Source organism: Salvia hispanica, chromosome 5 (assembly GCF_029641045.1).
Source record: "Salvia hispanica isolate PSC_SH4W2 chromosome 5, Shi_PSC_v1, whole genome shotgun sequence".
NCBI classification, from domain to species: domain Eukaryota; kingdom Viridiplantae; phylum Streptophyta; class Magnoliopsida; order Lamiales; family Lamiaceae; genus Salvia; species Salvia hispanica.
The window spans coordinates 30,546,880-30,559,102 of NC_142696.1; the positions used below are offsets into that span (position 1 = coordinate 30,546,880).

Sequence of the window (12,223 nt, forward strand, 5' to 3'; positions counted from 1 at the left end):
TTTCGTTTAAGAATAAATGTGTGGAATTTTCTATAGATTGGGTACTAATCGATTAACTCAACAGTTAATTGAAAAAGTGATCAAGAATTAATATTTGACAAATCCAACACTCTGAGCCTTACCCACAACTGAATCCAAGCTGCTGTCGTAGAGGCCTAGATTCCGTGCCACCGCGAATCCGGCGTGCATCCCATCTACAGCGGCACTCACTATTCCACCGGCGTACCCAGCCCCCTCACCAACTGGGTACAGCCCTTTGAGCGACGTGCTCTCCCAAGTATCACTTCTGCGCGTGATTTGGATGGGAGAACTAGTTCTCGTCTGCAGGAAACATGAATGTGATCATCGTGACAAGCTGTTTGCCATTTTCAAGAATTGTGTGCGCAGTACTGCAATGCAGGCCGTGTAATTGAACGAGTGGATTTACCTCAACTCCATGTAGAAGCGCGCTGCTGGAGATGAACCCGGGCAGCTGTGATAAAGTTATAAAAGAGCAACCATGTTCAATATATGTTCTTACAGTTTAATTTGGGTAAATTTTAAATACTAAAAGTGCAACGGGGTGCGGGGGTTAAACTTAAACCTCTTCGTTGAACATTGAAATCGCTCGTTGCAAAGCTTCAGTGATATGAAGGGGGTACAGCTCATGAAGATTTGCAGGCTTTACCCCCAATCTATAACTGGATGGTGGTAAAGATGTTGCTGCAAAAGAAAGCTAGTCGAGATAAGTCTTCAAGAACAGTAATGCAACGCGAGAGAGAGAAAGAGATTCGCACTTAGCAATCTGTTATCGAGGAAATCAGTAACTGTTTGAACTGGAACCACAAAGTCACCCCCACCCATCATAGCCGCTTTCCGCTCAAATGTTCTCTGGACAGTGAATGATGACATATATGTGCAAAGGATGAGAGATTTCGAAATGAAAAGTCAAAACTTAAGCATGGTTTTCTTGTTTATAATAGTTCAAGAAACCATTGAAACCAGCCAGATCAGAAAGTACCTGGAACTCTACCCCTGCAAGAGGCCCAGTCAGGTTTAAATCTTCAAAATCTTTTGACGACACGTTTACTACTAGTGCTGCATTTGCCCACCTAGATGAACGTCGAGAAAATGACATGCCATTGATACAAAGTTCAGATGGATCAGTGCTGGTAAGAACCACCTGCATAGTAATTATTTGATGTGGCTGTCAATCACGAATATTGTGCGAGGAAACCCAGTTAACATGGATTTTGTACGTCCAAGGATGCCTATATAGTACGAAAATGAACAGCAGACTGTTGTGAAAATGATGAGATGCAATGCAAAAACGATAAACAATACCTGGCCACCAGGGCACATGCAAAAGGAATAACAACTACGAGTTACTGGCTCCATATTCGAGAGTATGCTTGTATCTGTTCCTTCAACATACCGAGCAACCTGGTAATCAGCTACTGGTACTTTCCCACGCCCACGTTGAACCTCATTGGCTAATCCAGAATACTGCAAAGATCATCATTTTAGATGCACAGGATAAGACTGTCAAGGCTTTAAATTGAGAAGCAGCAGATAGTTTGACTCGTACAATAAAGTCGCCTGTTAAAAGGGAATATCATGGAAGCCGTACGTAATTTTAGTCTAGTAAGTAACCCACCTGTATATCATTTATCAATTCTTGAGGATGCTCCACCCGCAAGCCAACCTGTAAAGTTCACAAAAAATGAGCTTACATGTATTCATAGCAGTTGCAACAAATGAACGTAGCAAATACTGCTTAACAATCAAATTAAAATACAACATTATGTTTCCTGTATTGTTATGTTTTGCTTTTTATCACCAAAAATATAAATTATTGATCATAATAACCTTCTTGTGAACAGTGAAGACAAGAAACAATAAATTTGGACAAATCATTCACTGCAGATAAATTGCAATGTAGTAACTTGCAAGAGGACTAAAAAATAGAGAGAGAAAAGAAAAATCCTAACAAGAAACTTACAGCAAAATCCTTATGAACCACATTCACATTATGAGAAAGAAGCATTTGATAAGTGTCGCGTGCAGAATGGCCTACTGCAAGAACTATGGCATCACATCCCAAGTTCTGCGAACTAGAATCGAAGCTGCCTCTTGAATCGGAGATTTTAACACCTGAAACAGTTTCACCATTGACCAGCAGATCATCCACTCTCATCCCAAATCTAATGGTTACCTGAGCATATTGATTATTGACAAATGAAACATTAAGAGGAAAATCAACCGAATATTGATGGCTATACGGGAACAACCCAACAACTGGTTATAGATGAGCAAACACACAAAGGAACTCACACCCAATTCTTGCAGGTATTGGCGAAAATTTTTAAGTAGCGGAATCAATCTGTCAGTTCCAAGATGAGGTTTCCCATCAACCAATATACAACGTGGGGCTCCAAAGTTAACCAATGTGTTCAAAACCTATTGATGCAAAAGATAAAGCCAAAGGAAATGGCCATCAAATGTAAGTAGCTGATATGTTGTAAGAAGCAGTAAGTGGAAAATATGAGAAACACTGCATATTGCAGGAAGCTGCACCAAATACTACGATGAGAGAGCAACGCTTACTGTTAAGACACTACTGTTATTTCTTCCGGTCCTTGTAACCAGTTTCCCGTCACTCCAAGTACCTGCACCACCCTGTCATACATAAGTTTTTAATAAAGGAACCATGGCAACAAGTGCAGAAATACATTTATGCTAACGAGTCAAAATCAAGGACTTGAGAAGTTGGAACAGAACCTTTGAAACAATGGTTAAACTAATATAGTTGCTAGTCTTTGGATAGTAAGCTGACTCAACTGTTGTTGCATTTTGATTGCATAATTATAGGCCAGATTTGCACAACCAGATCAAGGAAAAATGAGAGATGCCACAGAAACATAACCAAGGACTAGAAAACCTTGAAACTACTATTTGGATAAAGATATGACCTCTCCAAAGCAAAAATTGCTTTCCACTTGCAACATTCGACGGACTATCAGAGCACCAATGTCCCGTCCTCTTTGTTCAACAGCTTCCCCCCTTTCTATGAGGGTAACATCTGCACCAACTTCAGCAAGCACAAGAGAAGCAAACAAACCAGACGGACCACTACCAACAACTACTACTCTAGGTTTTCTGGTTGCAGAGAAGTTGTCAGAACCCGTAATATGATTGCTGTGAACAACTTCTGCAGATGTTGCACTTTCTTTTATCTTTTGACATTGGCGTATAATACTCGATAAGTCACCAAAAGTCTTGTCAAAATGCAGAAACTCCAGACACCCATTCTTTGGTTCCAATTCCGAAATGAACTCCCAAGTACGAGGTTCAAGGTGAAGGAGCTTATGAACATCCATATCTACAGTATATACAAACTTTGGCTCCTTCTGCAGCTAAAGTAAGCAAATGAAAGTTAGTTAGTCTAGTACAACTTTGGTTACAACAAATTATTGGAATGATCTAGCATCCTCATTTGTAAAATAAAACATTAGAAATTTGAAGTTTCTTCAATCCGACTACAAAAGTAGCATCAACAAAAATGCCATATCATATACACCCTCCGTCCACTACCAAGACATTGGTAGTGGATTTTAATAGAAAATCGGTAAAGTAAGAGAGTGATAAAGGCCGTGGTTGGAGTATTGTTAATGAAAATGGGGTCCATCTTATCAGAGAGAGAAACTTACTAAAAATAGAAGATGAGTAATTTCTTTGGACGACCCAAAACAGAAAATAGATATTGGTCGTGGACAGAGGGAGTACTAATGTATACCAACCATAACACAATGAAATTATTAGAACAAAATCATATTTAATTAACATATTGTGCCCCTGTGAAGTCCTTCAAACCAAAGGTTCAATGAACAGAAAGTTGCATCATTCTTTGAGAACAAAAGTCACAAACTATTTTGTTTGTTGATTTCAATGCTGAAGTTTTCCAGGAGAGATAAACATCTCTCTCTCCCTTCACCCAGGGGTACATGGTTCTGTTCTCCAGTTAATGGTTCTGTTCTCCAGTTAAAACTTTCAAGTATCCCACTCTCTTAATCAAGAAAAGGAAAAGTAAACCTGTACAAAACACATTAATTGGTGTCTGAGGCTGAAGTAAGAGTTGTATATGAAATAAACTTTGTTTTATGTCATGCTAACTGTTTTGTGGATGATGATGCAAGGAATTATCCTTTATATCACAATATTTAGCAAATTTTGCAAAACAAAGAACCAAACAAGAATAAGTAAGGGTAAGGATTTCCAATATGAATATGTGAATTGATTCAAGTACTACTATATCATTAAATACAAATCAACATTTAAATTCAATAACCAAAAACTAATAAGAACATTCTCTAAAATAGCCAAACACAAATAGAATGATATGATATTCAATGTGGAGTCAGCTCATGATCATTTGTAGTTGGAATAGGGCCAGATTTGGAAGCATCAACATAAAGTTTGAATTATGTTTGATTTACATATAAATTCAAAGGGGTGGGGAGGTTGGGGCAAGAGATGTGAAAGCAAAACCACTAAGCATGACAGAACTTCAGCTTAAACTACCACACTCTGATACAGAGCAAAGGCGGCAGTAATACACTACCCACAGGATGTATGATAAAAGACCAGAGAGAGTAACTAAAGTGCACAAGGTATATGAATAAGAACTTAATGATAAATATTAAAACCAAATTAAAAGAGTCTCCTCTTTTGAGGCCACACAAAACTTCCGTCCTCAATGGTCTCTATTAGATACCTCCTGCTATCACTGAAGGGGTATTTGTAGAGTTTGTAACAAGACTCCTACTAGGAAAAGGAAATTAAAACCATCTGCTAAATAACGATACTTAAGAAATCCTAAAATAATTTTTCCAAGACTCCTACTCCAACTAGAAAACAATCAAAATATATCCTAAAAGAAACCTATGAAAATCTGCAAAAAATACAGGGAATCAATCCCTATCACACTAAGCTGCTATTCTTAAAATTAAGAGTAACTTACCTAACTGTCTTGAGAAATTTAGAGCCTTAAAAATTAATATCCTCAACGGCACAAGTAACTATCAGGACATAAGAAGTGAGGACTTGAGAAATATGAAAACAATCAACAGAACTTTTTAAAGTGTATTAACAAGGACATACTAACAAATCAAGAAACTATGTTTCTGGTTCTATTTTAAACTCTGTTTACAAGGACATTCTTATTTGTTAATTAGTTAGAATGGTCTTTTTCAAATAGTTATTTAAATTATTCTTTAGTTTTTTCAAACTCTTATTTTATAGAAGCACAGGCAGCAGGCATGATATTTCCTTTCTTTTTTTATATCAAGGTATAAGCTTTTAAACTCTGCCAACTAATGGCGTGGGTGGTGTCAACACATGGAATATTAAGATATGTAGGAGATTGTCCCAGTTCCAGCCCAGCACAGGCAGGAAAGGCAGGTTACTAATTGTACGTCCGCAGTGGATGGGATGGGTACAAGACTGTATTCAAATTGTGTGGCTATGGATTGCAGATATTTTAATACTAATCTCGCATATTTGGTAAGTCAATCCAACTTGAATTCGCAATGCTAATTCATCGTCCGACTATATTAGGAAATTACTTGGAAATCCAATGCCAATGTATTACAGGCAGGCACAAACCTGTAAATCAATGTATAAGGAAATTCATAATGGCTTACTAATAAAATCTGCAAAATCTACATCCGCCTCAATTGATACAGTCTTTATTAGCCGTCTCATCCACTCTGCAGGATAATACCGTTACTGGTACCGCTCCTCTAAAAATTAAGGGATTCATCACTACAAAAGGTAAAATTAGACTAGCCAGAAACTTCACCTCTCTTTTTTCCTAGAGCCAGGGTAAGTACTGAAAACATGTCTTACACCAAAATGTCGGAAAAAAATCCAAGTGAAGAGGTTGAGGAAAAGAATATTAAAAATAAATCAGTGATAAAAGGTTGTCCATCACTAGATTTGAACCAATCCTCAGAAGAAATGGATCTGCAGTTAAATCCGTTTCCTAACTTGACAGATACCAGTAAATTGGACCCCTCAAAGGCATCGCAGCTTCAGCATGTGGTACGCGAGGAGGAACCAGAATACAGCTGCAACTTTTGCCCAAAGAAGTTCTTTAATAAGCAAGCGCTAGGTGGACATCAAAACGCCCATAAAATTGAGAAGGCCGGGCAAAAGCGAGCTCTACAAGGACAAGAAGCTACTTTAGGATATCCAGGTAATGTCATTAACTCCATTCCTTTTCCAAATTCCTTCGACCAAGTTCCGAAGATGATTAAGAGTGCACACTACCCACAATATATGGAGCATCGAGTGCAGTATGAGTGCCCGGGCTCCTTGTTCCCCATGCCTCATGAATCTGGTGTAGCTCAGCCGTTTAGATTTGGTGGCTTTTGCACTATCTCAAAACCACAAATGAATGCCCGAGACTACCCAGGATCCATGTTCCCAACTTCTCATGGATATAAGGAACCGTATCCCTTTATGGAACTCGGTAGCATTTACAAAAGCGTGGAAATACCCCCTGTTATGTCAATTGGGAGAAGGACAGGTCCAATAGGACAAGGCGCGAGTACATCTGATGTGAGATCCACAACCGTTGCAAAGAATGATAATGCAGAGCATCACAGACACATCAAGAATGCAGAGGTTCAACACCCAGAAGATGGCCTCGACTTATCATTAAAGCTTTAATCATAATGCCTCTATTTTATGCTGTTGTTTCAATTTTAATCAATTAAATTGGATTGCTTCTAATAAATATTTGAGTTCTCAAATGCTGCCTAGTTGGGAAAATATTTGTGAAGGGCCAAGTAATCATCTTTGCATGCATAGTAGAATTAGTAACTATGAAAGGTTATAGAATATCAATCTTGGAAAAAGGCGTTTATCACAATAAAAATGAAAAAATTAAACAAATGAACTAGAGATTATCTCTCCCTCCCCAAAAAAAAGAATAAGAAAAAAACATTGATGCTTAAGATGCTTTCTCAATAGCTTAGAACTTTTAACCGTTTGGTAGGGTAGATAACTCTTCTATCTTGAAGTTATCCTACCTAAAATGTGTGTTTTTTTTATCATGTTTTGCTTTATCCATCTTCCCTACCAAACAGGCACTAATAAGTGTGCAAGATTTCTTGATAGAGAACAACAATCCAAAATATCTTAATTGAACGAATTTCCAACAAGCACTTGAAAATCATCTCTTTGGTCTAGTTGATATATGAGGACAAAAAAATCCACATTCTATTCCTCCTATATAAATGAGAAAAAAAAACATATCCAATGTCAAGAATACTTGAGATTAGATAATGCATTTCCTTGTTATTCATTATTGTCACATTTGACATGAATATTAAACATGGTATCATTTCATACAGTATTTAACTTATGCCTTACTTGTTTTTGATGATTCACACAACTGAATTTAAGTCTCTTAAGTAAATACATTGTAAAAAAACAAAGGAAAAAAGTACTCTAGTCGCCCCAAGGCTCGCCCTGTGAATGTGGCTCACCCCAACCACCTCGGGGCAATTCAGTTGGCATGCCCCGCGCCCCATGCACTATTTTAACAACACTGCTTCAATTACTTTATTTCTCTCCCCACTAATATACTCCTAAACTACTTTTCTCTCTCCATTTAACACACTAAAAAATACCTCCTAAAAAGAAATCACGTGCCATCCTTTAAGTGTGACAACTCCTCCGGGACAAAGGGGTATATAAAAGTGGGCTCACATTCCACTAATTTTTCTCACTCACTTTCCTTCACATTTCTTAAACCCGCGCTAAGTCAAAGCTGAACTTTATTTTGCGGACGGAGATGAGCACAAAGTCAACTAGCACGATAACACTATATTTGACTGTACATTTTTCTTAAAGGTGAAAGAAAGTATATCATCAAGTATCCTCTAATGTTCCAAGAGCCCATCACATGTGGCTTGCATCAAAACTCCTACACAAACTTCATCAAGTATCTAGCCATTGGTAGACAGTCATGACTCTCAATCCAAGAAGTAGTTAAATGGCTCATCTTGAGTTTTTGGATTACATATAACGAGGTGCACTTAGAAACTAGACCACATAGACATGCCTACAAAGAAGTACTACATGTTAGTATTGTAGCGGGGGCAATGTTATGTCACATACGTTTGTGTGTGGCCCTAAACTCCAAGAACAATATTCTGAAAAAGGTTACCACTTTACCTTGAACTTTAATTGCTTCTGCTAGCCCCCGACACAAAAAGGTTAGCACTTCACCTTGAGCAATAGGCTCTTTTATTGCAGGCTAGTTTTCTTTTAAGCTAAAGTTTGCCTTTGAACCATATATACTACTACTAGAACATTATCAATACCAATGGCTTCCAATGATAGTTGCACATTCCTCTTAATCATTAATCAATGTGAGAAATTTGCACAAAAAAATCTCAATTATGCAGCTCAAATAGTTACAGTGTTCGAAATAATCTACCTTTCTTGCATCAAACGATTTTCTAACCACGGTGAACGCTTCCAGTGGCAACATTGAGGAGACCTGCAAACCATTGCATAAACAGTTTCATAGGTAGTCATAGAAAATCCAAAAGCAACAGAAGAATATCCAGTTTAGGAACATGCTTTTCATTCGAATTGATACAACTTCCATACTAAAAAAAACGATTTTTACAAAATGATGCATCATCAAGAACCAATTCCAAGCTCCCTCATCTAAAAAGCAACAAATCAGAGCTCAGTAATTGAAATTCAATCTCTCACCGGAAATTCAAGAATCTTGGCAATCTCTCTAAGCAGAGGCTCAGAGATATCCCAGAAATCTTTCCCAGGGTCATCTTGAACCGAAACTGCGAGTCGGGAAATTCTCCAAACACCTTCTAGGGGTGTCGGTGCGTCGCTTTTAGTCTGTTTCTTTTCTCTCAACTTCTTTTTCTCCGATGGGTACCTCAACTTCCCGGTCCTTTTGGCTTTCTTAGCACAATATATTCGAGGAAATGGCCGGACTTTGACATATTGATTGGGATTTTGAAATGCGAATCTGCTGTAAAATGTTGAAGTGGAGCAGTTGTGGAAGGAAACAGTGAGATTGTGTGAGATAACGGGCATCCTCGGTTGTCAGTTGGAGAATTTCGAAAAGAAATCAAAGTTTGGGTTTTAGTTTTGCGGATGTTTATCCTTTTGTTTTCTGTTTTTCAATCTTTTACACTAGTATTTACAAATTATTATTGGGTTCATATCTTTTGCAATATTTCAATCTCTAACACTTTTTATCATATGTTCATTCTTTAAAAAATAGGAACTTTTAAAACGGCATAAATTTTTATAGTAAACTATATAAACGGTATCTGATCTTTCACTTTCGCACATAAATGGTACCTGATCTTTATTTTATATCAATTTTGGTACCCCATGACAAAAATAACCATGTGTACCAAATATGTGATTTTTTTCTTCCTTTCTTATTTCTTTTTTTCTTTTTAGTTTATTCTTTTTTCTTCTTTGTTTTTAGTATTTTATCTTCCTTTCTTCTTTCTTTTTTTTCCCTTAGTTTATGTTTCCTCTTTTTTCTTTTCTCTTCTTTTTCCTTTTTCTTTTTAGTGTTTTCTAATTGCATTCTTTATCATTATGAATACAATTCACAATTTTAAATTTTGATTAAGACTTTATTGTTAGATATTAATTTAATATAAAATAATAATTACTCCCTCTGTCCCGCTTTAGCAGTCCCATTGACTTTTCTGCACTCATTTTGTAAAAATGATAATAAATAGTTAAAGTAGATAAATAATAAAGTAAAAAATAGAATAATGTAGATAAGACTCTTCTCTATATTATTCTCTTTTTTAATTTATTATTTCTACACTTTAATTATTTATTATCATTTTTACAAAATGAGTGCAGAAAAGTTAATGGGACTTCTAAAGCGGGACGGAGGGAGTATTATTTATTAATTACTACTAGTTTTTACTATTATAACAATAATATTATTATAATAATTAAATATAATTATAACTATAATTATAATTAAATATATTTAAATGATATAAAAAATAAATTAATTATAAATTTATAACATCAAAATAATAATATTAATATTGATTAATAATAATAGTATAAAGAGTGAGGAGAATGAGAGAATGTATTATAATATTACCTTTGGTACTAGTTTTGTCAATACCCAAAATACCCTTTATAACACATATGGAAAAATGAATTTGTTTAGAGGGTATTTGGGGTGAAAATTGCATCAGGTACCAAAAATGTGATTAATAGGTACTAAAGACGATCTAAAATAAAGATCATGTACCATTTATGTGCGAAAGTGAAAGATCAGGTACCGTTTATGTAGTTCATTATAATATATAATTATTAAAATAAGAGATAAGAATTAGTAAAATAAAAAAGAAGAGAAAAGAGTAAAATAAGATAGATAAAGAGAAAATATAGTAAAAAATAAAATTTGTGGACCGTGAAATCTACTTCCTAAAATAGAAATCTTAAAATGTTTCAATTTTTAAAGAACATATTAAAATGAAAATAATTTCTATTTTTAAGGGACGATGTAGTATTAAATTTCTAACATCATATTGGGGCACTAACAATGGTAGCCTTAAATTCGAAGTTTATCTCAGAGTCTATCTTCATTTCCTCCTGACACGTCAACAACTCATCTCAAAGCCTATCTCCCTTCAACGAGAGCCCATCTCAGAGCCTATCTCAGAGCCCATTTCACTTTCACATCATCACTATTTTATATTTTTCAATTTTAATTGTTAGTATAAAATAAAATAACAAGAAAAATAATTAAAAACAACTAAATAAAAAAATAAATTTCATTAAAACGAAAAATCCTATATTTCAAAAAAAAAACACTCCCTCCGTCCCATAAAATGTGTGCACTTTCCATTTTCGTCCGTTCCACAAAAACATGTGCATTCCATTTTTGGAAAGTTATATCAAATTAATAATGTAGGTCCACTATCCACTAACACTACTTTAACAGTACTATTCTCCTCCTCAATGGCAGATCCAGAAAGTGAAATCCGTGGGGCCGGATATTATAAAATTTTAATAATATAATATTTAAATAATAATTTTTAAATCATTTTATTTTAAATAGTCATATTCCTATTCAGTGAGCGATAATTAATTTCTTAGAATATCCTTGTATAGAAGCGGAGCCAGGAATTCTACTCAAAAGATGTAAAAATATTCATGAGAAAAATTTGAAGAAACGAGGGGATGCATTTATGAAGAAATCTAAATAAATTTTTGCAAATTTATCAAACAAAATACACTATTACGTTAAATTATGAGAGGGGACATTTGCTCCACCTGTGGACCATGTGGCGCCACTGTCCTTATATACAGGAATGAAATTAAAAATTTAAATAAACTGGTGCTAATGTTTTAAAAATAATAATATTAAAAAAAAGATAGAATATATGTAGAGGACACTGATAAAAAAAATTAAATTCTAATAATACATAACTGAAGATCAAATCTCAAATTGATTAGTAAAAATGAAAAGAAACCAAAATTTGAAAAGTTAATACTTTACTTGAAATCTAAAATATGTTATCACATTGTACCACTATATAAAGAAATAAACAAACTACTTTCTCTTTCCCATTATAAGAGTCATATTTTGTTATTTCGATCCGTTTCACAATAAGAATCACATTTCACTTATAAAAAAAAAACATAAATCCATAAAATAAGGTATTAGAACTCAAATTAATTGAATTCATTTATTTAAGTGATATGTACTTACTAAAATTAATTAAAGTAAATTAAAATCAAATTCATTAATTAATTTTATTAATGAGATTAATGGGCTATTGACCTCTTAATTGAGGTTGTTTGACCAAATGTAACTAAACCCATCCGTACGAGTCCACAACCAATTAACCGAAGTCAAACCTACAAACCTTATACACACCCGCCGCTATCTCCTTCTGCACTTCTTCTTCTTTCTTCATCGCTGATGCTTGAAGGTTTCGGGTGGAGTTGAAGCTGCTGCGGAGTTGGAGGCAGAGCTGCGATGGGTCAAAGGTCGATAATGATGTTTCCCGGCAGTGCTCGGTGGACCGCCGGTGGGGTCGGTTGACCTCACGCGACCCCACCTGGGTCCGCCGCTGCTAAGCGGGATGTTTTGCCGGCGGTCCTTGGCGACCTTCAACGAGATTAGGAACTCAAGAGTATACTTCCT

At 35.5% G+C, this 12,223-nt stretch overlaps 1 protein-coding gene across 2 annotated transcripts; it reads right to left on the reverse strand.

Annotated features, from left to right (window-relative positions):
- PDE327 (FAD/NAD(P)-binding oxidoreductase family protein) lies at nt 1-9,180 on the reverse strand. Of its 2 annotated transcripts, none has more exons than XM_048087349.2 (13): nt 8,773-9,180; nt 8,489-8,551; nt 2,952-3,395; nt 2,587-2,658; nt 2,314-2,439; nt 1,982-2,194; nt 1,637-1,684; nt 1,324-1,485; nt 1,001-1,162; nt 777-870; nt 584-702; nt 428-472; nt 1-321 (listed from the first exon to the last, which is right to left on the reverse strand). In XM_048087349.2, the coding sequence occupies exons 1-13, from the start codon at nt 9,115-9,117 to the stop codon at nt 88-90; spliced, it is 2,127 nt and encodes a 708-aa protein (XP_047943306.1). In that variant the 5' UTR covers nt 9,118-9,180; the 3' UTR covers nt 1-87. The 2 variants fall into 2 exon arrangements, with proteins under 2 accessions (XP_047943306.1, XP_047943308.1); XM_048087351.2 differs by lacking the exon at nt 8,773-9,180 and adding an exon at nt 3,908-4,071.
- Between the last annotated feature and the right edge of the window lie 3,043 nt (nt 9,181-12,223).

Coding starts and splice junctions, on each gene's coding strand:
- PDE327 (XM_048087349.2), bottom strand. CDS start 9,117: ATGCCCGTTATCTCACACAATCTCACTGTTTCCTTCCACAACTGCTCC. Junction 8,552..8,772: donor CCAAGATTCTTGAATTTCCG/GTGAGAGATTGA, acceptor AATGGTTTGCAG/GTCTCCTCAATGTTGCCACT. Junction 1,685..1,981: donor TGGTTCATAAGGATTTTGCT/GTAAGTTTCTTG, acceptor TGAACTTTACAG/GTTGGCTTGCGGGTGGAGCA.